This window comes from Lachancea thermotolerans, assembly GCF_000142805.1.
Source record: "Lachancea thermotolerans CBS 6340 chromosome H complete sequence".
NCBI lineage: Eukaryota > Fungi > Ascomycota > Saccharomycetes > Saccharomycetales > Saccharomycetaceae > Lachancea > Lachancea thermotolerans.
This window is the reverse complement of record NC_013084.1, coordinates 238,348-259,738: the sequence shown is the minus strand read 5'-3', so window position 1 is coordinate 259,738 and position 21,391 is coordinate 238,348. Positions and strand designations below refer to the sequence as shown.

The 21,391-nt window shown below is 48.7% G+C and overlaps 10 protein-coding genes across 10 annotated transcripts; 5 read left to right on the top strand and 5 right to left on the bottom strand.

Moving 5' to 3' along the window:
* Positions 1-151: 151 nt before the first annotated feature.
* On the bottom strand, positions 152-1,918 carry KLTH0H02904g (KLTH0H02904p; the record flags this gene model as incomplete). Its single annotated transcript, XM_002555961.1, has 1 exon — positions 152-1,918. One exon carries the CDS (start codon positions 1,916-1,918, stop codon positions 152-154), a length of 1,767 nt encoding a protein of 588 aa, XP_002556007.1.
* A 302-nt stretch (positions 1,919-2,220) lies between these two features.
* SRP68 (signal recognition particle subunit SRP68) lies at positions 2,221-3,978 on the bottom strand (the record flags this gene model as incomplete). The annotated part of the gene is made up of 1 exon (XM_002555960.1): positions 2,221-3,978. One exon carries the CDS (start codon positions 3,976-3,978, stop codon positions 2,221-2,223), a length of 1,758 nt encoding a protein of 585 aa, XP_002556006.1.
* A 307-nt stretch (positions 3,979-4,285) lies between these two features.
* HUT1 (UDP-galactose transporter HUT1) lies at positions 4,286-5,278 on the top strand (the record flags this gene model as incomplete). Its single annotated transcript, XM_002555959.1, has 1 exon — positions 4,286-5,278. The coding sequence occupies one exon, from the start codon at positions 4,286-4,288 to the stop codon at positions 5,276-5,278; it is 993 nt and encodes a 330-aa protein (XP_002556005.1).
* A 71-nt stretch (positions 5,279-5,349) lies between these two features.
* KLTH0H02838g (uncharacterized protein) lies at positions 5,350-6,717 on the bottom strand (the record flags this gene model as incomplete). Its single annotated transcript, XM_002555958.1, has 1 exon — positions 5,350-6,717. The coding sequence occupies one exon, from the start codon at positions 6,715-6,717 to the stop codon at positions 5,350-5,352; it is 1,368 nt and encodes a 455-aa protein (XP_002556004.1).
* Positions 6,718-7,652: 935 nt separating this feature from the next.
* On the top strand, positions 7,653-8,587 carry RBD2 (putative rhomboid protease RBD2; the record flags this gene model as incomplete). The annotated part of the gene is made up of 2 exons (XM_002555957.1): positions 7,653-7,863; positions 7,944-8,587. The coding sequence occupies 2 exons, from the start codon at positions 7,653-7,655 to the stop codon at positions 8,585-8,587; spliced, it is 855 nt and encodes a 284-aa protein (XP_002556003.1).
* A 99-nt stretch (positions 8,588-8,686) lies between these two features.
* Positions 8,687-9,376, bottom strand: MRPS17 (mitochondrial 37S ribosomal protein uS17m; the record flags this gene model as incomplete). The annotated part of the gene is made up of 1 exon (XM_002555956.1): positions 8,687-9,376. One exon carries the CDS (start codon positions 9,374-9,376, stop codon positions 8,687-8,689), a length of 690 nt encoding a protein of 229 aa, XP_002556002.1.
* Positions 9,377-9,729: 353 nt separating this feature from the next.
* KLTH0H02772g (uncharacterized protein) lies at positions 9,730-10,992 on the top strand (the record flags this gene model as incomplete). The annotated part of the gene is made up of 1 exon (XM_002555955.1): positions 9,730-10,992. One exon carries the CDS (start codon positions 9,730-9,732, stop codon positions 10,990-10,992), a length of 1,263 nt encoding a protein of 420 aa, XP_002556001.1.
* A 551-nt stretch (positions 10,993-11,543) lies between these two features.
* On the top strand, positions 11,544-14,603 carry GCV2 (glycine decarboxylase subunit P; the record flags this gene model as incomplete). Its single annotated transcript, XM_002555954.1, has 1 exon — positions 11,544-14,603. One exon carries the CDS (start codon positions 11,544-11,546, stop codon positions 14,601-14,603), a length of 3,060 nt encoding a protein of 1,019 aa, XP_002556000.1.
* A 699-nt stretch (positions 14,604-15,302) lies between these two features.
* Positions 15,303-17,057, top strand: SEO1 (putative permease SEO1; the record flags this gene model as incomplete). The annotated part of the gene is made up of 1 exon (XM_002555953.1): positions 15,303-17,057. The coding sequence occupies one exon, from the start codon at positions 15,303-15,305 to the stop codon at positions 17,055-17,057; it is 1,755 nt and encodes a 584-aa protein (XP_002555999.1).
* A 103-nt stretch (positions 17,058-17,160) lies between these two features.
* SGS1 (ATP-dependent DNA helicase SGS1) lies at positions 17,161-21,372 on the bottom strand (the record flags this gene model as incomplete). The annotated part of the gene is made up of 1 exon (XM_002555952.1): positions 17,161-21,372. One exon carries the CDS (start codon positions 21,370-21,372, stop codon positions 17,161-17,163), a length of 4,212 nt encoding a protein of 1,403 aa, XP_002555998.1.
* Between the last annotated feature and the right edge of the window lie 19 nt (positions 21,373-21,391).

Here is a 21,391-nt window from a genome sequence, read left to right as displayed (position 1 = left end):
AGTTAAATAATTACTGCAAAACATATAAGTTAATCGGAGTGAAATTCAAAAAGTTTATCAACAGGTGAATATATACATGCTCTAGCCCGTTTTGCACCGACTCTAAATGTTCAGGATGCAGGACTAATGATTTCAACACTAGTTCCTTTCTCTAAAGGTGTTCTGCTTTTTTAGTATACGCCAGCGACCTCTCAATACTCATTTTAATCACAAGGAATCTAAAGTAACCAACTTTTCCCAAAATAGTCGGTATATTACTCCCAACGTTTGTCCATTGGTCGTGATATGGTTTTGTGAGCATGTTGTTAGCGTGCTCCTCTAAAATCACGTAAGATTCTTCATCTTCTCTAAGTGAACTGAGGTCATTTAAAACCTGCCCAATCTTTTTATTTATTGCGTATTCCCATTCCGGCGTCATGTAGCTCATAACTTCCATGCTTTCAAGCTGTTTCACTCTTCTCCATGTCACGAAAAGATGAACAAGGTCTTTGAGCAGAACAGCAGCACAGCAGCCGATTAAGTTAGAAAGATACAATCCGTCATCCGGTGTTGCTGTTTCTTGAGCTACAAAACGTTTGAACCATTTAGACTTCGAGAGCACAGTGTCACTAATGAGCTTTCCTGCCAAAGGCCACAACAATGTGGAGGCAATTTTTTCCCAGATTGAAGTTTCAATAAGAGCCTGGGAGTAATCGTATCTCGTTGACATAACTAGCCGTCTGGCACTTATGCTTTGTATCATGGGTTCTGGGGATGCAGACCTGAAAAAGCTCTTAAATTTGGTTAAAAGGCTCCTAGGCTGATTGCCTCTCGACAAAGCGTCAAAGCGAGTCTCCAGGTATTCTTGCTCGGCTTCATAGATCTTAAGTTGTTCAACTGTCATTCTGTCTCCGATAAAATATGGCTTAACTCGATGAACCCACCTAAAGTAAACTGGGTTATAAACGCACATTCTGAAAAAATCATTGAGCATTGCTAATGGGTACTGTAAAATAAGGAACCTTTTGACACTTGATTGCAGCTTTTCCTCTGGCCTCAAGAAAGCCAAGGGATAGAACCACTTCAACCAGCCTAGGAAAGCGTTACCACATCGGAAGCTAATCAAATATAGCGGTGCAAACCCGAGCAAGAGAATCTGCTTAAACCCTATCTGGTTCTTTTGAAAAGCCTGAGATAATGTCGATGCGCTGTTCAGATCAAGTAATTTTAGTAGGGTGCTTTCCGGAGCTACCGTCGTCATTATTCGCAATCCCCAGGAGGCCAAGATACCACCAAAGCTGAATAATATGGAGCTCCCAAGTGTGCCGATAGCTGTAACTTGGATTAACGTCTTGGCGGACCAGTCAAGTAGATGCGAGACAGAAGACGATAAAGAAACTGTAACACCACGACTTGTCTTTAAAAGTATAGGCGCGTGGCACTGAGGGCAAACTGTATTGATGACCAGTTTGCGCGAACTGCTAGGCACGCTTGCCATTGGCTGACTCTCACGAGCACCGGCTGCCATAGCCTGGGTAACGTTTCGTATCACTGCTTCCTCCGCGTGTGCAGCAAAGATTCGACTGATATCTCCAGGGTCAAAGGGCGCGCGGGAGGAGCTGTTATTGGTAAACGAAGAGCGGGCCCTCAGCCATGCGAAAGGGTGGAACTGGGCCCTGCCGTGTAACGAGGAGTACGTGTCAGCAATATTGAGGGACTCAAACCCGATGTTTGTCCTACGGCCATTAAACTCATTAAGGGCCTCGTTCCTGTAGTCTAGGTTGGTCCGCGAAACCCACTCCAAGAGGCACTTCCGATGTGCCGTTAGGGAGCACTGGCATGGGTGGACCCAGTCGTGAGCGTCCTTTGAGTTACCCATTGGAGGGTACTCATCCCCTGAGCAGAGGCAGATCCAGCACTTATTCTGCTCTTCAGCCATCAATCGCCTAGGTATCAAAAAGCCTGGACTACCAGAATTGTTCGATTGTGGATGCCTTTTCAGATAAAGGCTTTCTCAATGATATCGTACCTTATATATGTTAGGTAAATTCGATAAAATAGCCCTGTGACCTTTCCGAGACAATGATAGAGGCAAAGCTCTGCGTGAAAACATTAAGAGTTGTGTACAGGATTGACGTCGCTTCTTCGGAAATGCAACAGCACTTTGACTTTTCTCGCTGCGCATTTCATATGCGATGCAACTTGAACATCTCCGCATCACTTTACAAATTGTACTTAAACTTACAAGCCGAAAAGGCCAAAAAGGCCTTTTTTCTTCGGAGCTTCCTGCGCGTCATTTGATTTGGGCACGCTGCGAGACTCCTCGGGAATCAGTGGCTCGTTTTGCGGTGTTTGGCTGTCACTACCGATGTAATTAAACGCCAGGTCAAACAAAGTTGGCTTGGAACCGACGGGTCTCACTATGGGCCTCGTTGGGAAGAGATTAGTCAAAGAGACATCTCTGGGAACTATAGGGTTACCTAGTTTCTCAATAAGAGAAGGTTCAAGTGAAGGTTTTCCACCGGGAGACGCGATCTTCTCATACTCAGCAAGAGAAATAACCCCTCTCCAAGATACCTTGATAAAATCCTCCAAAGCCGCCACCTTTTCTGGGGTCAAAATGTTTCCCGGTAGCGGCTCCTGTAGAACTGCCTCGCCGGCAGCCACCTCAAGAGTTTTATGGCCATCGATGTAAAGCGCTAGAGCTTCCAGGTACTTCTGCTTGGATTGGTAGAAGGATGCTAAACAGCCTGCTGTTAGATGTAGTTGATAGTAGGTTGTTGCCAGTTTCAAGTTTGCCATGAGCGCGTCGTCAGAGTACACACCAGGTAGGTCCATAACCTCTTGGAGGTACGTCGCGAGGTTGTGAACAATACGCTCGATTTCCTTGAACTTCGTCAATTTTAAGTTTTTAGATTTATTTGCACTCTTGCTCCACTGGGCCCACAGCTTTTGAAACACGATATCATCGCGTTGGATTGTAGTAAAGTGTGAATTGTATTTGATGTATGTCAACAGAATCTGGTCATCCTCCCCAACGTCCTCGTCCTCATCATCACGCTCCTTCTGTGCTATGAAAACACTATGAGCGTCTGCAGCCTCCTGCCACTTGGCCAGTTTGTTGCTGAACTGAGCAAGGTCGGTGGGCTCTATTTGTGTGGCTTCTGAAATAAGCTCTGCAACCTTGGAGTCCCTAACCTTAGCTGAGAAACGTCTCCACTGCACCTCCTTTAGATTGGACTTCTCTGAGCCCATCACCGAATCTTCGATAGGTGCCTCATACCCGGACCGAGTTATCAGCTGCACTAGAACATCGTCGGAGCTCTGGCGCACCTGTTTGGCTATAAAATTACGCACCTCGCTTGTTGTGAACACCTCGGCATCCGCATGTTGCCTCAAGAGGTACTCGAACTGGGAGATAATTGAGCTCGCAACTTCATCACTGACCTTTTCTTTCGACTGCAAGTAGTGTAAGGAGGCGATGGCCAGAGACAATTCTTTGGCAATTTTGTTTGTGTATCTTGTTTTCGAGGGTTTGCACATGCTGAAATAGCTTACAATGCAGAGCTTGTGATAGATCGCGTATTCAGCACGCGTAAAGTCATCGCCTTCATTCTGGGTCAGCACCGTTAACTGCTCTGAAGTTTTACACGCTTTTCTCAACCTTGTCATGACAACCTTCTTTTCGCTCTTCTTCATTGCGCCTCTTAGACGTGCCTTCAGTTTCAAAGATTCCACAAGTGCCAGATCTCTTTCCGCATGCAAGAGCATGAGAGTTCCGAAGAGCTTGTTTTTGTCGTAGTCATCACTAGTAATTTTTGAATACTTTTCTTTCGTTGAATACCGCTTAGTGTCCTTTGTTGTCAATCGGCAATGATGTCTCAACTTCTGCAGCTTGCGGTTGAGTTTTTGGTGGTATTTATCGAAATCTTCCGCGGTTTCGAGGAACCGGTCAATTCGAACCCCAAAAGTAGCGCCCAGAGGCGAGTAATAGCTCATGACACTTCGAATTGCGTTCAGTCTACTCGTCGTTAGGCAATATCTTCTCAAATAGCTTGAGTCTGGTCAAAATCAAAATTTTCCTCAAATTTCAAGATGTAAAAACACCTGGTACGATTGTGAACTCATATACCTCGAAATATGCATCAAGAGACGCTGAAACGAGCGCGCTAGGAGCTTCTACGTCTCAAAAACAGGCAAGAAAAGACTCCCGGACTCTATTTTTTACTGGTGCGGTTCAAAGCTCGAGAAAAGGCCGCTCAATCTATTTCGAATATTTAGAACCTCAAGCACTATTGAGGTCAAAATGGGATCGCAGATCCTGCTCGCTGTGTGCGTTTTAGGAATCTACGCAACCTTTTTGACGTGGTCGCTTGTATATGAGCCGTTGACTACGAAGGTGTGGCCCAACTCTGCAGAAAAATTCCACGTTCCATGTGTTGTGTCGTTGGTACAGGCATCTGTCGCTGCTTTCACAGGCTACGCGTACTTACGGCGTGAAAAAACTGGTTACAGGACCAAGGAGTTCATGAAGGACAATTATAAAGACCTCCTCCTCATCTCCTTCACGCAAAGCACATCAAGTCCGTTAGCGACATACTCGCTGCAATACGTCGACTTTCTGACATACATGCTGGCAAAAAGCTGCAAACTAATTCCTATATTGGCAGTCCACTTGCTTTTATACCACACCAAAATCACTAACAACAAAAAGGCTGTAGCGATTGCTGTCACTTTCGGGGTAACGCTCTTCAATCTTGGATCTGCTAAGCGTAGCTCTAGCACGCGAGGCCAAAATGTTAGCTATGTCAACGGATTTGCGCCGCTAGTGCTGAGCCTTCTTTTGGATGGGTTCACAAATGCAACACAAGACACGCTGCTCAAGCGCAACAGAACTAGTAACAAGAAACCCATAACGGGAGGCCACTTGATGCTCGGCCTCAATATGTGCATAGTCTTCTGGAATTTTTTTTATTTGTTGCTGATAGATCCAGAGCAAGCACTCAAGGCTAAGAATATGATTACCGAGGACCCTGAGATCGCTTATTATCTCTTGACTTATGCTGCTTGCGGCGCCCTTGGTCAAATCTGCATTTTTTACACTTTGCAAGAGTACGGATCGCTCGTGCTCGTGATGGTGACCGTGACGAGAAAAATGTTTTCCATGATTCTGAGTATCCTGGTGTATGGCCACCATGTTACACGGATGCAATGGCTGGGCATTTCCATAGTATTCGGCGGGATCACGGCCGAGGCCTTACTTAAGCGCAGAGGCGCCAGCAAATTAAAGACTCAATGATAGAACTATCTAAATAATGCAAATGTTAGCTAGCGGGCTGCGCATTTCTATGAGGCCGGCTGAACCGGAGCTCACGCGCTTCCTGAGCACCTCAACAGCCTCTGTCTTAACTCAGGATCATACGCATATAGATAAAGACCTTTGACTCCCCTGGTCATTAAGACATTTATGCTGTTCATGATAATCTTGAGTTTAACCTGGTCCGCGTTTTTGATGTTTTTTTTCTTCGTAAAACCAGCGTGGTCGTCGTAGAATTCAGGCATTAATTTAATGCAGTCGTTGCTAGCGTCGTAGCCAACACTCCGTCCTAAGATTACCCCGGCGTAGTTCAGGTCAAACCCCTGCACTGTGTAAACGCTGCCAACTTCGTCGATACTACTAGGCCGCTCGCTCCAGGGCAGTATGGATTTGGGCATATACCTGTCCCACCTGAGTTTAAAGTTATCGCCACAAGTGACAAAGTAGTCCTTGCCGTCGAGCCTGTAAGGAAAATCGTATGTTGCCAACATGCGGCATTGACCATACTCTTCGTTGAGCTCCTTCAGCTTGGAATACATGGCCCCACAGTCCTCCCAAATTTTTAAATCGAATGTGGAGGTTCCGTTGGTTGTGGATTTAGGGAAGGGCAATATCTTTCCTTTGGTACTCAACTGCTCAATCCATTCCAATACATCGGGTTCAGCAACTACCCGAAATTGCTGCTTTAAGTAACGCCATTGCTTATGGCCTTCAGGTAGCTGCTCGTAAAAGTGAGCTAAAGAAGAACCGTCGTTGGTGCTTTCTTCCCAATAAGAGCCCATACGGAGCGATTGCTTGTCATCATAAACCACTACCAGAACTTTGCCTAGAGCCATTAGCGACTGTAGATGGTTTTCGCCATAAAACCGCTTGAACGCGTCTTTCGATGTCGAAAGTAAGTGGGCCTCGTCAACAACAATAACGTCTGCAATGGACTTGCTTTTCTCCAACTTATTAATTAAGGAAGTGGGCCGCTCAAGCGATGACTTGGCAATATAGGGAAAGTTTTTACTTATACGGTGATAAAGTTTGAGCATCTCCGGGTGGTTAACTACCAAATAGTTCTTGGTACCCGTTAATTCGTCTCGCGCCGCATCAGAGGGACAGGCCAGCCTCTGTAATTCGTTAAAGAGTGAGTTCAAAACCACTGACTTTCCAGTTCCGGCATCACCCTGGATTACAAGCATCGCAGGGCCGTCCTTGCTACTTTCCCAGCGTTTGAGCTGATCTCTAACGAATTGAAGCACCTCGGTCTTGAGCTGTGCTTGTTCCGACGACAGCTTCACATGAGATAGCTTGTCAATGGCATCGTGCTCGAGCTGAGTTCTGTTGTCGTTGACCTTGGGCTTTTTGTATGTCCTAGTCATATTTGCTAATGCTTCGTCAAACACTGTTCGCCTCAGGCAACCCTTTAAGTTCATGCACAGAGCGTTGAGCACCTGCTTAAATACATCATCGTCGCCCAAATCCAAATCGGCCTTAAGAGTTCATGTGCAGTATAGGTCACTGCAAACCTCGAGCAACTACAATAAAATCACTTTTTCATATACTGTCACTAAATGTTCTATCGCGAATTTTGGCTGAAGAATGGATAGCGTCACGGCCAGGGTCATGTCGTATTTCAGGGTTAGACACAGGCGCTAAAGGAAATGCACAAACATAATTCCAAATGAGTCAAGGCCCGTCTTCTACTTCAAGGATTACGAAGCTTGTGTTGCAAAGCTTTTGAACATCTCCTAAAATATGACGCTGAATTTCACTTATCTTCAGAGTTTTGGTAGCATAACTAGCACATTATCATTGAAGTTCCACGCAGTAGCTCACAGTCGCGTTACATACGGACGCCCGATATGTAATCTGAGGTCCCCAGTTGGCTCCTTAACAAGAAGCTAAGAAAAATCTACTAACATGATGACAACAAAGAGTAGCTGCAATTTTCAAAAGCGCTGGAAACCTGAAACTTCACTTTGGCATACAGTGTTGAGCCCCGCATCATACCAGCTCACTACGCCAAATTTATCAAAATATCATCATTGCTGTCAGTTTGTCGCTTGCAAATGTCTCAAGCAGAAATCATGATTTTTCAGCAGTGTGAGCTCCCCTGAGCCTATATCACAGCCCTTTAAAGGCACGTCGCTTAGAAGTTATCTAGAGAGCTTGTCAACATTGTCACTGCTCCTTCAGACCAAACTTTTCGCGAGTTCGCTAGCAGCGCCAAGCAGAAAGCGTAACGCACATAACACATCAAAGGAAGTGAAAGATGCTGGGCAAAGGCCTTCTGCAACACTTCTCGCGCGAACTCTTTGCTTTATCTCTTCAGATCTGAGTTCGCGACAACAATCCCCGAATTATATTAATGAACTTTCGAAAATTTATTATAGACAAATTTACCAAAGCAGCGATGAGCACGATGAACTCTTTAAACCTCAGCCTACCGGATGGAAAACCGCCTGCAGCGCTAACGACGGGTCTTGTGATCTTTATGTCTCTGATATACTTGCTCAGCCTTGTCGTCGACATCAATGGACACATTAGCCTGAAGCCTAACGCATTGTTCAAGTTGGATCGTAAGTGAGAACTAAATTAAGCTCTCTTAAGATATAGAGCAACTTCCCTAGTACAACTTTACTAACATACTGTCATACAGTTAACCGGCTGTCGCTATATCCACTGGGCCACTTGTCTCTAACGCACCTTGTGCTTAACTCGCTGTCCTTGTTCGGACCCCTGACCATGTTTGAGAGAAGCCACGGGACCGTGCACACAGGCGTGGTACTGAACCTCCTAGCCGTTTTTACAGCCATTGTGTACTGCCTCATGGGCTCTCTCTTTTTTTCAAAGACCGAAGTATTGGGCAGCAGTGGGTGGTGTTTCTCACTCTTTGCGTACTTCAGCTTCAAAGAGGCAACGATTCGCCCACAACAGCGCATTTTTCATAGCTTCTCAGCCCCAACAAAGTACATGCCTGTGCTAATCCTCGTATTGGTGACCATCTTTTTCCCGGGCTCAAGTTTCTGGGGGCACTTTATTGGCATGGGCATGGGCTACGTTCTGGCGTGGAAGGAGAACTTCGTTGGCAAGCTCGTTCCGCCTAGTTCCCTGATTCAGAAAATCGAGTCAAAGCTTGACTCTGCAATTGCGATGATCCCCCTCGGCGTCAAGTTTTATAAAGAAGAAGCTGCCAACAGAGAAGAGTCTTACAAGTCCCTTTTCGGCGATGAAAGCGTCCTGCCGCTTCACAACCAAACCTCGACGAATTTTCAAGGCGAAGGTCGTCCTCTCGGTAACTAGCACCAATTTTTTGTAGTCCCCTAGCCCCCTTCTATGACTCAACTAGGCTAAGGGATCAATTTTTGGTCGGTAGACCTATTTACACGAATCGTCCTCTATTTACAGCTCCTGCATAACATACTTCCTAAGCAGGTTTTTTTTAATATTACTCTTCAACATTTGTGGGTCCTCAACACCGTACTGCCTCAAGAGCAGGTCGCCGTCCTGTTCGTTCTGTAAAAGCTCACTCACTCGTGCCTGCACGGTGTCAATCTTCGATTTCTGCGCCACCACGCTCTGCTCTAGAGCCAACACATCTAATTGCAGCAGCTGCTTTAGAGTGTCTGGTGTAAAATGCTCGATTCCGTACCTAGCCTTGATTTCGGACAGCTCTTCAGCATCTTGGCCTTGTGCCAGAGCCTGTTGAATTGTGCGCACATCAGCAAGAAGCACGCTCTCATCTGCTTCATGCGCTCTACGTCTATCCAAGAAATCACGAGTCTTCTGTGCTTCCTCCTGCATCACCTGTGTCTTTGCCTGCGACTCAAACAGTGCGAATTGCTGACCTTTGTTCTTCAATATCTCCGCAACGCTAAAGAACTTGCGACGGGAAAGCGGTCGAGTTGCCTCTATACGCACCAGATCACCTTCACGCGACACCCCTTGTTCATCGTGCACTAAATAATCTTTTCTGTGGAACAATTCCTTGTTAATTCTCTTATTGAAGACTTTTGTCTCGACACGCACCTTGACGGTCTTCTGCATTTTACCCTGTGAGACCACTAGACCCACAAAATTTTGACGCGCCATTTCGAAATGAACGAAGCTTGTGTTTATGTCGCTTTTGCCCGCCTTGATTGTTAAGCCTGACAGACCTAAAGAGATATTTGACTTGTAGCCAACCTCTGAAATATCGAAAATTTTTTAGAGTAAGAAGCCTTAAACCTCAAACCAACTATCAACAGTCACGTGAAGTAACGGTTAAGTCTTCTTTCAGAGCTTTAACCGCAAATCAGAGCTTTAACTGCTGTTTTCAGTTGAATCTAGTGGCCCTATCTACTGGAATTCAGCTTTTCCCCCAAAAAACCGCCTTTCTACAAGGCGTTTTAGTATATTTCGCCTATCCTACCCTAACGCAAGGCCAAGTGCAAAGATAGGAGATAATGGATACATATAAAGCCGGAAAGCGAAGCTCGATCTCGTTTGGCAGTTATCAGAGACCGGTCGTGAGCTTCAACCAAAATGAGCTACCTTACTATGCACCTCGCCAACTGTATTCGGCGCAGCAATCAGCACAGCAACCGGACGTGGTTTACCCTTGCCGCTACGAGGCTCACTTTCCCCTCTACGCCATGGACTGGAGCAATGAAGACTACGTGGCAGTCGGATCGTATAAGGAAGATACTTTCAACAAGCTGCAGATTCTGCACTCGTCGGACCTTGTCAGCTGGGAAAAGGCGGGCGAGGAAAACTGCGTGTTCCCAATATCGAGAGTCCAATGGTGTCCTAATGGAAACTCACAGCAGCTTGCAACATGTTCTGACTCCCTAAGGCTGTGGGACTACTCTGACTTTGTGCTACAAGAACGGCTGAACCTGTCTTTTTGCAGATACAACAAGAGCGGTGGCCAGGGCACGGTAGCAGCGCTGGGGCAGTTGCCTCCAGTTTCTTCATTCCACTGGAATGCTGTGGACCCCAATTTGATCATCTCGAGCTCCATCGATACCACATGCACCGTGTGGGATTTGCAGGCGACCAACTACGTCAAAACGCAGCTTATTGCGCACGACAGTGAGGTCTTCGACGTCAAGTTCCTGACACAGTCTACGCAGCTCTTTGCTAGTTGTGGTGGTGATGGCAGCGTACGTGTGTTCGACCTTCGCTCGCTTGCGCACAGCACCATCATATACGAGCCTAGCTCGCAGCCCACGGCGGGGAGCTCCGGCGATAGCAGTGCCGCCAGCGGCGGCAGCGGCAGTGGCAGCAATAGTGCCTCCAGCGGCAGTAATGCACTGCTGAGGCTAGAACCCTCGCCCTTCGACCCGAATGTCGTCGCCACCTTCGCGCACGACTCCAATAGCGTGCTAATTCTCGACATGCGCTATCCGGGCGCGGCCATCCTGACCCTAGAGGGCCACGTAGGTGCTGTCAACCAAATACAGTGGCACCCGTCTCGCCACAACGTCCTGCTAACGTGTGGAGACGATTGCCAGGCGCTACTGTGGGATCTGAACACGCACCTGAGCACGCCTGCCAGCAACACTGTCTCGTCCAAGTGGAACAGTAGTAAGGTTGCACGTTGTATCGACACGCCGCAGGAGGCTTACAGCGATGCGAACTACGAGATCAACAACATTGTTTGGAGGCCTCAGGGCAATTGGTTCGGTTGCAACCTGGGGCGCCACTTCCAGAGCGTCAGGGTCTGAATCCTAGCGCCCACTACAGAATGGCGATTCGATATCAGGCACTAACTACAGTGTAAGGGTCTGATATTTGGCGCTTGGGATAGCGTGAGGGCCTGATACCCGAAATTTCTACAACAAGTTCCGGAGAAGGACCCGCCCACTAACGCAGACGCGGCTGGTCGGCTAATCAAAACCGCATCAGGAATTCTAGCTACCATCGTGTCCTGGGGCACGTCTCGGACCCGCTGAGGCCTTTCAACGGTTCCTCGAGTATTGAAAGCTATGCGAGGTTCCTGTATCAGCCTATCAGCTTAAGATCTGATCACGTGACACATGATATATCTCTTACCGAGTCAGTCATATCTTTAAAGGGTCACGTTACAACTGACTTCTTCGATGAGACGAGTCAGACCTGTCGCTAAGTATAAGCAGATCTCCACTATCTCCAACTTCACTATCACAAGCAGCTAATGAGCTGATTGTATAAATAGGACAGGCAATTCTTTCGAAATACCCTGTCGTGTTTCTTGCGTCTGTCCTTCAGCGGCATCGAGAAGCAGCAGATCAAGAAAATGCTGAGATCAAGACTCTTGACGAGCACGAAATTTATCGCGCGCTCGCTGCACAGTGGGAGACCCTCTCTTTACGCAGCCAGCGTAGCTAATGTGTCGTCTAACCAATACGCTAAGATTTACAAGCCTGCCGCGCGGTCCCTTGAACCGCTAGATACGTTCCAGAGACGGCATTTGGGGCCCAACCCGGATAACGTGCAGGATATGCTAAAAACAATGGGGTACGAGGACCTAGATAAGTTCATCGAAACGCTGGTGCCCCCACAGGTGTTGGAGAGGCGGCCACTGCAGCTGGAGGCCCCACAGAAGGGGTTTTCAGAGCAGGAAATGCTACAGCACTTGCAGGAGATTGCGAACAAAAACAAGTTCCAGGCCCGGAATTTTATAGGGAAGGGCTACTACGGCACAGTGCTGCCCCCTGTGATCCAGAGAAATCTACTTGAGTGTCCAGAGTGGTACACCTCGTACACGCCTTATCAGCCCGAGATTTCGCAGGGGCGACTGGAGTCGCTTCTGAACTTTCAGACGGTGGTTTCGGACTTGACTGGCCTGCCCGTCGCTAACGCATCTTTGCTGGACGAAGGAACGGCCGCGGGTGAAGCTATGCTTCTCTCTTTCAACACGGCCAAGAGAAAGAAGAGCAAGTTTATTGTGGACAAGCGTTTGCACCCCCAAACCAAGTCAGTCTTGAAGACCCGGGCGACGCCCTTTAACATCGAGCTCGTAGAGGTGGACCCACTGGAAGTCGAGGCGAACAAGACCATCCTAGCGGACAAAGCCGTTTTCGGTGGCCTTATCCAATACCCTGCCACTGACGGTACCATCATTCCTGGTGAAATAGTAAAGTCCATTGCTGAATCACTGCATGCTAACAAGGCGCTATTGTCGGTCGCCTCGGACCTAATGGCTTTGACGCTTCTCAAGCCACCATCAGAGTTTGGCGCGGACATCGCTCTCGGGTCTTCGCAACGCTTCGGCGTGCCCTTCGGATACGGTGGGCCTCACGCAGCTTTTTTCGCGGTCACCGAGAAGTTGAACAGAAAGATTCCCGGTAGAATTGTCGGTGTTTCAAAGGACCGCCTGGGCAGCCCCGCGTTGCGTCTAGCATTGCAGACTAGAGAACAGCACATTAAGCGTGACAAAGCTACTTCCAACATTTGCACGGCGCAGGCACTTCTAGCAAACATCGCTGCTAACTACTGTGTTTACCACGGTCCACAAGGCCTCAAAGACATCGCTGGCAGAATTTACGGATTCACTACCGTTTTGGCAAACAAAATCAGTGCCGAAACACCCCACACAGTGGTCAACAACACTTGGTTCGACACTTTGACCATCAAGTTGGCCGAAGGTACGTCCTCCGAACGGCTGCTCAAGGCTGCGTACGAAAAGTACTCCATCAACCTGTTTGGCGTTGACGAAAATACCGTGTCCGTTTCTCTCGATGAAACAGTGACTAGGAAAGACTTGCTAAACCTATTACAGGTATTTGGCGCTTCTGAAGAGCTTCCAGAGCTCCTACCAGAGTTCCCCGAGGAGCTCTCGCGGACGGACTCAATCTTGTCAAACGAGGTCTTCAACCAGCACCACAGCGAAACTGCCATGCTGAGGTACTTGCACCGCTTGCAAAGCCGCGACCTTTCCCTCGCAAACTCCATGATTCCGCTAGGGTCCTGTACAATGAAGTTGAACTCGACCGTGGAGATGATGCCAGTTACCTGGCCACAGTTTGCTAACATGCACCCATTTCAGCCTGTCGAGCAGGCAGAGGGGTACCTTGAACTGATCAAGTCTCTGGAAGCCGATTTGGCGGACATCACAGGCTTCGACAACGTTTCGCTGCAACCCAACTCCGGTGCGTCTGGCGAGTACGCCGGGCTGAGAGTTATCAAATCTTACCTTGAAGCTCAGGGCCAGTCACACCGTAACGTTTGTTTGATCCCAATCTCCGCCCATGGCACCAACCCAGCGTCTGCAGCCATGTGTGGCATGAAGGTCGTTCCCGTCAACTGTCTTTCTGACGGTGCTTTGGACCTCCAAGACCTGGAAGCAAAAGCAGAGAAGCACAAGGACGATCTGGCCGCCATGATGATCACTTACCCATCGACTTACGGTCTCTTCGGCCCTGGCATCAGAGCGGCGATCGACGCTGTACACAAGCACGGCGGCCAGGTGTACCTGGATGGCGCCAACATGAACGCCCAAGTGGGCCTCACTTCGCCTGGCGATCTGGGCGCCGACGTGTGCCACTTGAATCTCCACAAGACGTTCGCAATCCCACACGGCGGTGGCGGGCCCGGTGTTGGCCCCATCTGCGTTAAATCGCACCTCGGACCATTCCTGCCAGGCCATGACCTCGTGAACATCGCCACTGGCGCGCCCAGCGACCTCCGGATTTCCGCAGTTGCAAGTGCGCCCTATGGTAGCGCCTCGATTCTGCCCATCTCCTACGCATACATCAAGATGATGGGCTCCACCGGACTGCCCTTCTCCTCGGTCGTGGCCATCCTCAACGCCAACTACATGATGTCACGCCTCAAGCCACACTACAGCATCCTGTTTGCCGGCGACAACTCCACTACCAAGCACTGCGGACACGAGTTCATCGTCGATCTGCGTGAATTCAAGGCCGCCGGCGTCGAGGCCATCGACGTCGCGAAGCGTCTCCAGGACTACGGCTTCCACGCGCCCACTCTGGCCTTCCCTGTGCCAGGCACCCTGATGGTCGAACCTACGGAGTCCGAGAACCTACAGGAGCTAGACCGCTTCGTGGACGCGCTGATTGCCATCCGCCGCGAGATCGACCTCTATGCTGCCGGCGACCCTAAGGGCGCCGTGCTCAAGAACGCGCCACACTCACTGACAGACCTCGTCTGCAGCACAGACTGGGACGCCCGCGGCTACTCCCGCGAGTTCGCGGCCTTCCCGCTGCCTTTCCTCAAGCACAACAAATTCTGGCCTCCAGTCGCCCGTCTGGACGACACCTACGGCGACCTCAATCTGATCTGCACATGTCCATCTGTCGAAGACGTGGCCAACGACAATGCCGAGCATGACTAGCGTCATCGCTGCGCAACCGACGTACCAGCGCCACGCGACCTTACATAGCACCCACTGCAATATACACTTTTATACATCACCGACCGTCCTGGCTTATTAACTTCATGCACTAAGTTTAGAAACTCTTGCACATACTTTCCCACTAGCAAATTAGAGATGCTATCTTGCAGGGTCTCGCACGTCCTTCACCGCCTGCACCACTGCCAGCCCTAGCATCCACCGCACCACTTATTCCCGATGCAAATTCTCGCATCGCTTATGCATTGTCCCGAAGCCATTGTCCGGGTTTCTTCTTCTTGGCCCGCTCCCAAGTCACATGGAGGCTTCAATCGGTTTACGTCGGTTGTCTCCGCTGCTGCAAGTTGCTGCGGCTTTCCTGGGCAAGACGGACTTTTCGCACCAAGCTCCTGTAGTTCCTGTAGTTCCCTGTGGTACCCAGTGAAAAAGTGGTGATAATTAATTGTGTGGCTTCAGGAAGACGTTAGGAAGAGAAAAGGCATCGCTGTTGCATACACACAGAAAGCCGGGAAGTTGTGCTTCCTGTGGAACTGTGGCAAGTAGATGACAAGAGAGGTCAAGTCGAGCTGTGTGTGGCCGGTGACGGTTAAGCCGATGAGCTAAAGGTATATATTTGCAAGGCGAGAAGCATGTAGTATGTAGAAAGAGCGGGAAGTCCAAGCTCCAAAGCATCAACGTGAAATGGAGGTGGTTAAGACTTCACTTACCAATTTTTCCAAGGAATGGGTCGTTGAACCCTACGCGCGGCTGAAGTGGGGTTTCATCCCAGTGAGAAGAATCGTGGATGAGAACGAGGTCGAGAGCGAAGAGGAGCACAGCGAGCAGGTGGTGGAGGAAGCCTTTTCGGACAAACAGGTGTCGGACGACAGGAAAACGGAGCTAGAGGTGGAACAAAAAAGCTCTGTGTCAAACTCCGGCGGCGCCGGGGAAATGGAGTACCGTGACGAGGCGAACCGCAAGTGGTGGTCGTTCTTCAACGAGCAGGAGTACCGGATGCCCCAGAAGCGCGCCAACAGCGCCAAGTGGTGGCAGTGGTTCGGGTCGGACGTGCCCGCGCAGGAGAAGAAGCTGCTGCTGAAGCTCGACATCCTGCTGGCGTTCTACTCGTGCATGGCGTACTGGGTCAAGTACCTCGACACCGCGAACCTGAACAACGCGTACGTTTCGGGGCTCAAAGAAGAGCTGAACTTTAAGGGCAACGAGCTGGTGGAGACACAGGCGATGTACACTGTAGGCAACATTGTGTTCCAGCTGCCCTTCATTTTCTTCCTCGACAAGGTGCCTCTGAACTATGTTCTGCCCGCGCTCGATCTTTGCTGGTCGATCCTGACAATCGGCGCGTCCCAGGTGGACTCTGTGCCACACTTGAAGGCCATTCGTTTCTTCATCGGTGTTTTCGAGGCGCCCTCATACCTGGCGTACCAGTACCTGTTCGGTAGTTTCTACAAGCACGACGAGATGGTGCGCCGCTCCGCGTTCTACTATCTGGGTCAATACGCGGGTATCCTTTCTGCCAGTGGTATCCAGTCTGCTATCTACGCGGCTATGGATGGAAAGCACGGGCTATCAGGCTGGAGATGGAACTTCATCGTTGACGGCCTCATCTCCGTGGTCGTTGGCCTCATCGGCTTTTACTCGCTGCCTGGAGACCCTCACAACTGCTACTCCATCTTTCTGACCGATGACGAGATTAGGCTGGCGCGCAAGCGTCTGCGCGAAAACAACACCGACAAATCCGACTTTTCCTCCAAGGTCTTGGACAAGGCTGTCTGGAAGAGAATCTTCACTAACTGGAGAATATACGTTTTGACTCTGTGGAACATTTTCTGCTGGAACAACAACAATGGTACTTCGGGAGCCTACCTACTGTGGGTTAAGTCGCTCAAGAAGTACTCGGTCGCGAAGGTCAACCAGCTTGGTATGATCACCCCTGCCCTTGGTATGGTTTACCTGTTTGGCACGGGTGTGTTCGCTGATAAACTCCACAGTAGATGGGGCGCCATTATAGTGACCCAAATCTTCAACTTTATCGGCAACGTAATTTTGGCGGTCTGGGCTGTGCCTGAAAGCGCCAAATGGTTTGCGTTCATGCTGCAGTACTTTGGCTGGGCCATGGCTCCCGTCCTGTATTCTTGGCAGAACGATATCTGCCGCCGTGATTCGCAGGCGAGAGCTATTACTTTGGTGGTTATGAACATGCTTGCTCAGACTACAACCGCCTTTATGTCGGTCCTGGTGTGGAAGACTACCGAGGCTCCAAGATATTTGAAAGGTTACACATGGACCGCAGTCTGCGCCTTCTGTCTATCTGCGTGGACCATCCTTGTGTTGTGGCTTTACAAGCGTGATGAAAAACAGCACGCTGAGGAGAACGGGATAATTATTTACAATTCAAAGACAGGCGAGAACTACCCACCTGAGAAGCAGAACGCTTAGTGTATTTTTGGTACGATATAGTTTTGGTAATGCTAATAATTAATGATTAAAACTAAAACCTTTAGAAACTCAGGCCCCAGGCTAATTATGCGCTCCGCATTGTTCACCTTTTGGACCACGACTTGGAGTGCCATTTAGATTTCCTACCTCGTCTGGCCTTGGATTGGCTGCCTGCAGGCTTTGTTCCAGGGGCTTTGCCGACAGCGCTTGTTCGAGAAGGCGCCTGAGAATCTCTGATCTGCCTCAAGATCTCTTCGTCTCGCTCTCGCTCCTCATTATTCTCGGAAGCTCCAGGCCCATGAAAGAATGGTGAGGTGGTCTGAGTCTGCGAAAGCCTTTGGGAAGAATCTTTGGGCAGCGATTTTCTGAGCACATTTAACCGCACAAACAGATCTTTAAAAAAGTGGTAATGCTGTGCCTGTGTGCTGGTGAGACCTGGAAGTTGACGAAATTGCTGTTCTGTCGAGGGCAAAACGACGGCTGCTTTTCTTAGCGCGGTCTCTGAAATAACGCTCATGAACCCATTAAACCTCAACTCTCGTGCTGTGCTAATTGCTCTCTCCTTTAGTTCCTGATACGCGCTTGTCACGCTTAATTGCTCTTGATGCGAAAGAAGGTTCGTCTTGTCACCAAGTACAATTGGACGAGAAACCTTCTTTGGTGCCGACGAAGCGCCTGCCCCATTATCATCGTAGACAAACCCACCAAGGTCAGGTATCAAGGAAGATGTTTTACGAGCAAGGCTACCGGAAGACGTAGTTTGCCTGGCATTTGTATGCCCTTTCCTGAATTCGGTCGAGGCGGCCCTAGTTGCAGGCGCGGGCGGTACAGAAGATTGCCTCGAGCCACTCTCACCAGCAGCAGCGAACTGCATCACTATTTTGAGGTTTCCGTTCAACAGTTGGGTGGCCTTCGGACCAACCTTTAGGTAATTTGAGGCAAAGCCACGGCCGTTCATAACGGTGTATTCCTGAAGAATTTGAGTAGTAACAAGCCGGAAGAACACCCTCTCAATATCCGATTTTGGTAACGCTTTACCCATCCCGTGATATTCAAGCTGGTCATGACCTGCCTGGACAATCTTCGAGTTCCTGGAGCCCTTGTAAATATCTTGACAATGAATTAGTGTGACTTTGTCACCCTGTACCGAAGATACTAGCTTGACAATGTTAAGGGCCTCATGTGTGACATCGCGTTCTTCCGTAGTTGTGTTGATGCTGTTTTTACAGTTGTCACAGTTTCTACGGCACAGCGCGGAATCAAAATTCTCGTTAAAGTAGGACAAGACAAGCTGCCGTCTACAATCCGCCAGATTTTCGCAATATTGCATCACTTGTTGCAGCTTTGTGAGGTGTTTCTCTTTGTTCTCCCTATCAAGGTTCTTGTCCTTTTGTATCATTGTTTGCATAGTTCGGACGTCGCGAAACGTATAATACATTATGCAAAACGAGAACTTGCCATCCCTTCCAGCTCTACCAGTTTCTTGGTAGTACCCTTCCAGAGTTCTTGGAATGGTGAGGTGGTAAACAAAACGAACATCAGGCTTATCTATGCCCATACCAAACGCGACAGTGGCACAAATTATACGGATTCTGTTGGCCTGCCATGCTTGTTGGACCTCAAGCCTTTCATCTGGCTCCATACCGGCATGATAGTACGCAGAGTTAATGCCGTTCCTTTGTAAAAGCGATGCAGTCTGCTCGCAAGAATTCTTGGAATGACAGTATATGATGCCTGTTTGATTCTTGAATCTGGTCTTGACAGCATTGCATATATCAAAAACAACGTTTTTACTCTTCTTCAGGACTTCATAATACAAGTTGGTCCTATTGAAGCTCTGTTTCAGGAAAACGGGATTGTTCAATTGAAGATTGTGGACAATGTCAAGTCTCACCTGCTCGCTAGCAGTTGCAGTGAGAGCAATCATAGGGATATCTGGATACTCCCTCTTGAAATATTTCAGCTCTTTATAGTCAGGTCTGAAGTCATGCCCCCAATTGGATACACAGTGCGCTTCGTCAACCACTATACGTGCAAGTTTTTTATCTCTGTAAAGCTTTCCGATAGCCTTTTTACACTGTTCTGAAGCGCTTATCATCTCTGGAGAGATATAGATGAGATCCAACAATCCATTGATAAATAGATTGAAAGTTTGTCTCTTTTGATCCGCAGTGCCTTTGGAACTGAACATACATGCTTTGATATTCTTGGCCAGCAAATGCTCAACTTGATCTTGCATAAGAGATATCAGGGGCGATATGACTACCGTTGTGCCACTTGTTTTTCCAGACCTGACAACCGCCGGCAATTGGTAACAGAGCGACTTTCCACCGCCAGTGGGCATCAAAACAAAAACGTCTTTGCCTTCGAGAGACGCGTTGATGGCTTCTAGTTGGTTGGGACGGAATCCGGGAAGTTTGAAAACATTATGGAGTCGATGGTAAACCTCAGCAGTCCATTCGAACTGAGGTCCAGTGTTTCCATGCCCAGCGGCACCAATGCTGGAGAGTGACAAAGCCCCGCCTTGGAAGTTTTCTACCCCTTCGTCTAACAGTGATTCCACATTGATAACCTCCTGCTTAATATTAGATGGTCGCGCGTTACTAACATCAAGTTTCTGCTCTGAGATTATTTTGAGATCATCATCCAATTTTCTTATGCCTGATTTCTGTGTTAAGTTCTCTCTTTCCGCGTCAAAATCTTCAAAGTCATCTGAATCGCTGTGAGTAAAAGTATCATCAATACTGTTTTGCAGAGCCTGATTTCTCCCTATATTGTTGTCAGTAATTGAACCGGTGACAGGTGATCTATGGGCATAGCTATTTGGAAAGGTCTGCTGAATGCTGTCAACAATTGGGTCAAACTCCGGATCATCAGCGTAGCCAGTCCCGACAAGGTCAAGTTCAGGCGTTTTGGGTCTTGAGTATTCTTGGTGCTCAGAAATTTGACGCACAGGCGATGAACCTATAACCTCTATGTTGGACAGCTCTCCCGCAAATGTGGATCCTTGAGTGGGCCCCTCGGGAAACGTACCGCCTTGGCTAGAGTTAATACCGTCTGCGTTGCTCACAGCCTCATGGTATTCTCCATCGTCGGTTTCATCTAGCAAATTTTCGAGCCCATCCGCAACGAAGTCATGATCACTTGTATGTATTTCGTCATGTTCTTCTTCAGCAGTGAGCAGGAACTGAGAGTCTTCTAGTTCCGCCTCCATTGTTGTATCCTCTTCTGCGTTGTCTTCTTGCCGACTTTGGGCCAGCGCAGGCTTCATGTTGTAATTGAGACTATCTTCAAGCTCAGGTATTCTGTAGTTTATCTCCTTATGCGGGCGTAGAGACCTTTTAGCGGGGTTGCTTGAGCGATCTTCGGTTCCTATGGCCGAAGTGTGGACCTTGGCAATAACTCGAGGCTCTTCTTCGCCGTCAACATCAACATCATCATCATCATCGTCATCATCATCGTCCAACACAGTGATTAGGTCTTGCGGAACACCAACGACTGGAGCTTGCGGTCGCGGAGGGGGGCGTAGGATAGAGTTGTTAGCTACTGTGCGGATGCTGACAGTACTAATTGCAGGGGTATGAGTGATTGTTGTAGCTAAATTTCCGACAGTACGTGCTACAGGATGCGAAGCTTCACTTTTCATGGCTTCTACCAAGGAGCCCGCAGTTCGAATTTCGCTCTCCAAAGTGCTTAGACTGGGGTTAACTTCTGATTGTATCTTTACTCTCTTTGCATCTTCGGATAAGGAAGTTGACTCTATGATAGAGCACTTGTGCATTAAGAGTCCGGTCTGCTTCTTGAGCAGCTCAATAACTCTATCTTGAAGTGGCACCAGCTCCGCCAGCGAAGCTTGTCGATTCGGGGTTCTTCGTACTGCGTCAGAAGACTGGTCAGATATGTGATTTGCGCTGAGGCTTCCCGACTCAACGTATGACGTGGCTGGCAAAGATGCTGGTTTTTGGGAGTGCTGTGTAGACTCTGATGTCCTGCCAAAGCGACTTGTTACTGCAGGGTTAGAATATGATATCCCAGGTCGTTGTGTGCTATTCCCTTCAATAGTACTAAATACGGCACTCGCGTTCCAGACTCTGGCGCTGGACCCTAAGTCAGAAGATGCTTTGATGGTTCTGGAGTCAGCTGTGAGGTCGATCACCGACATTTCCGGTTGGGACTGAGCTTCTGATCCGTTTTGGGACTTCTGCTTCTTGCCACCAACGTCGCTGCTTAAAAGTCGGAGTAGAAATTCATTCTTAGGTTGGTACGCTTTTTCCTTCTTCAACCAGTTGATCTGCGCCCGTAGATTGTCCTGCATCGGCTAACGGGCTGCCGTA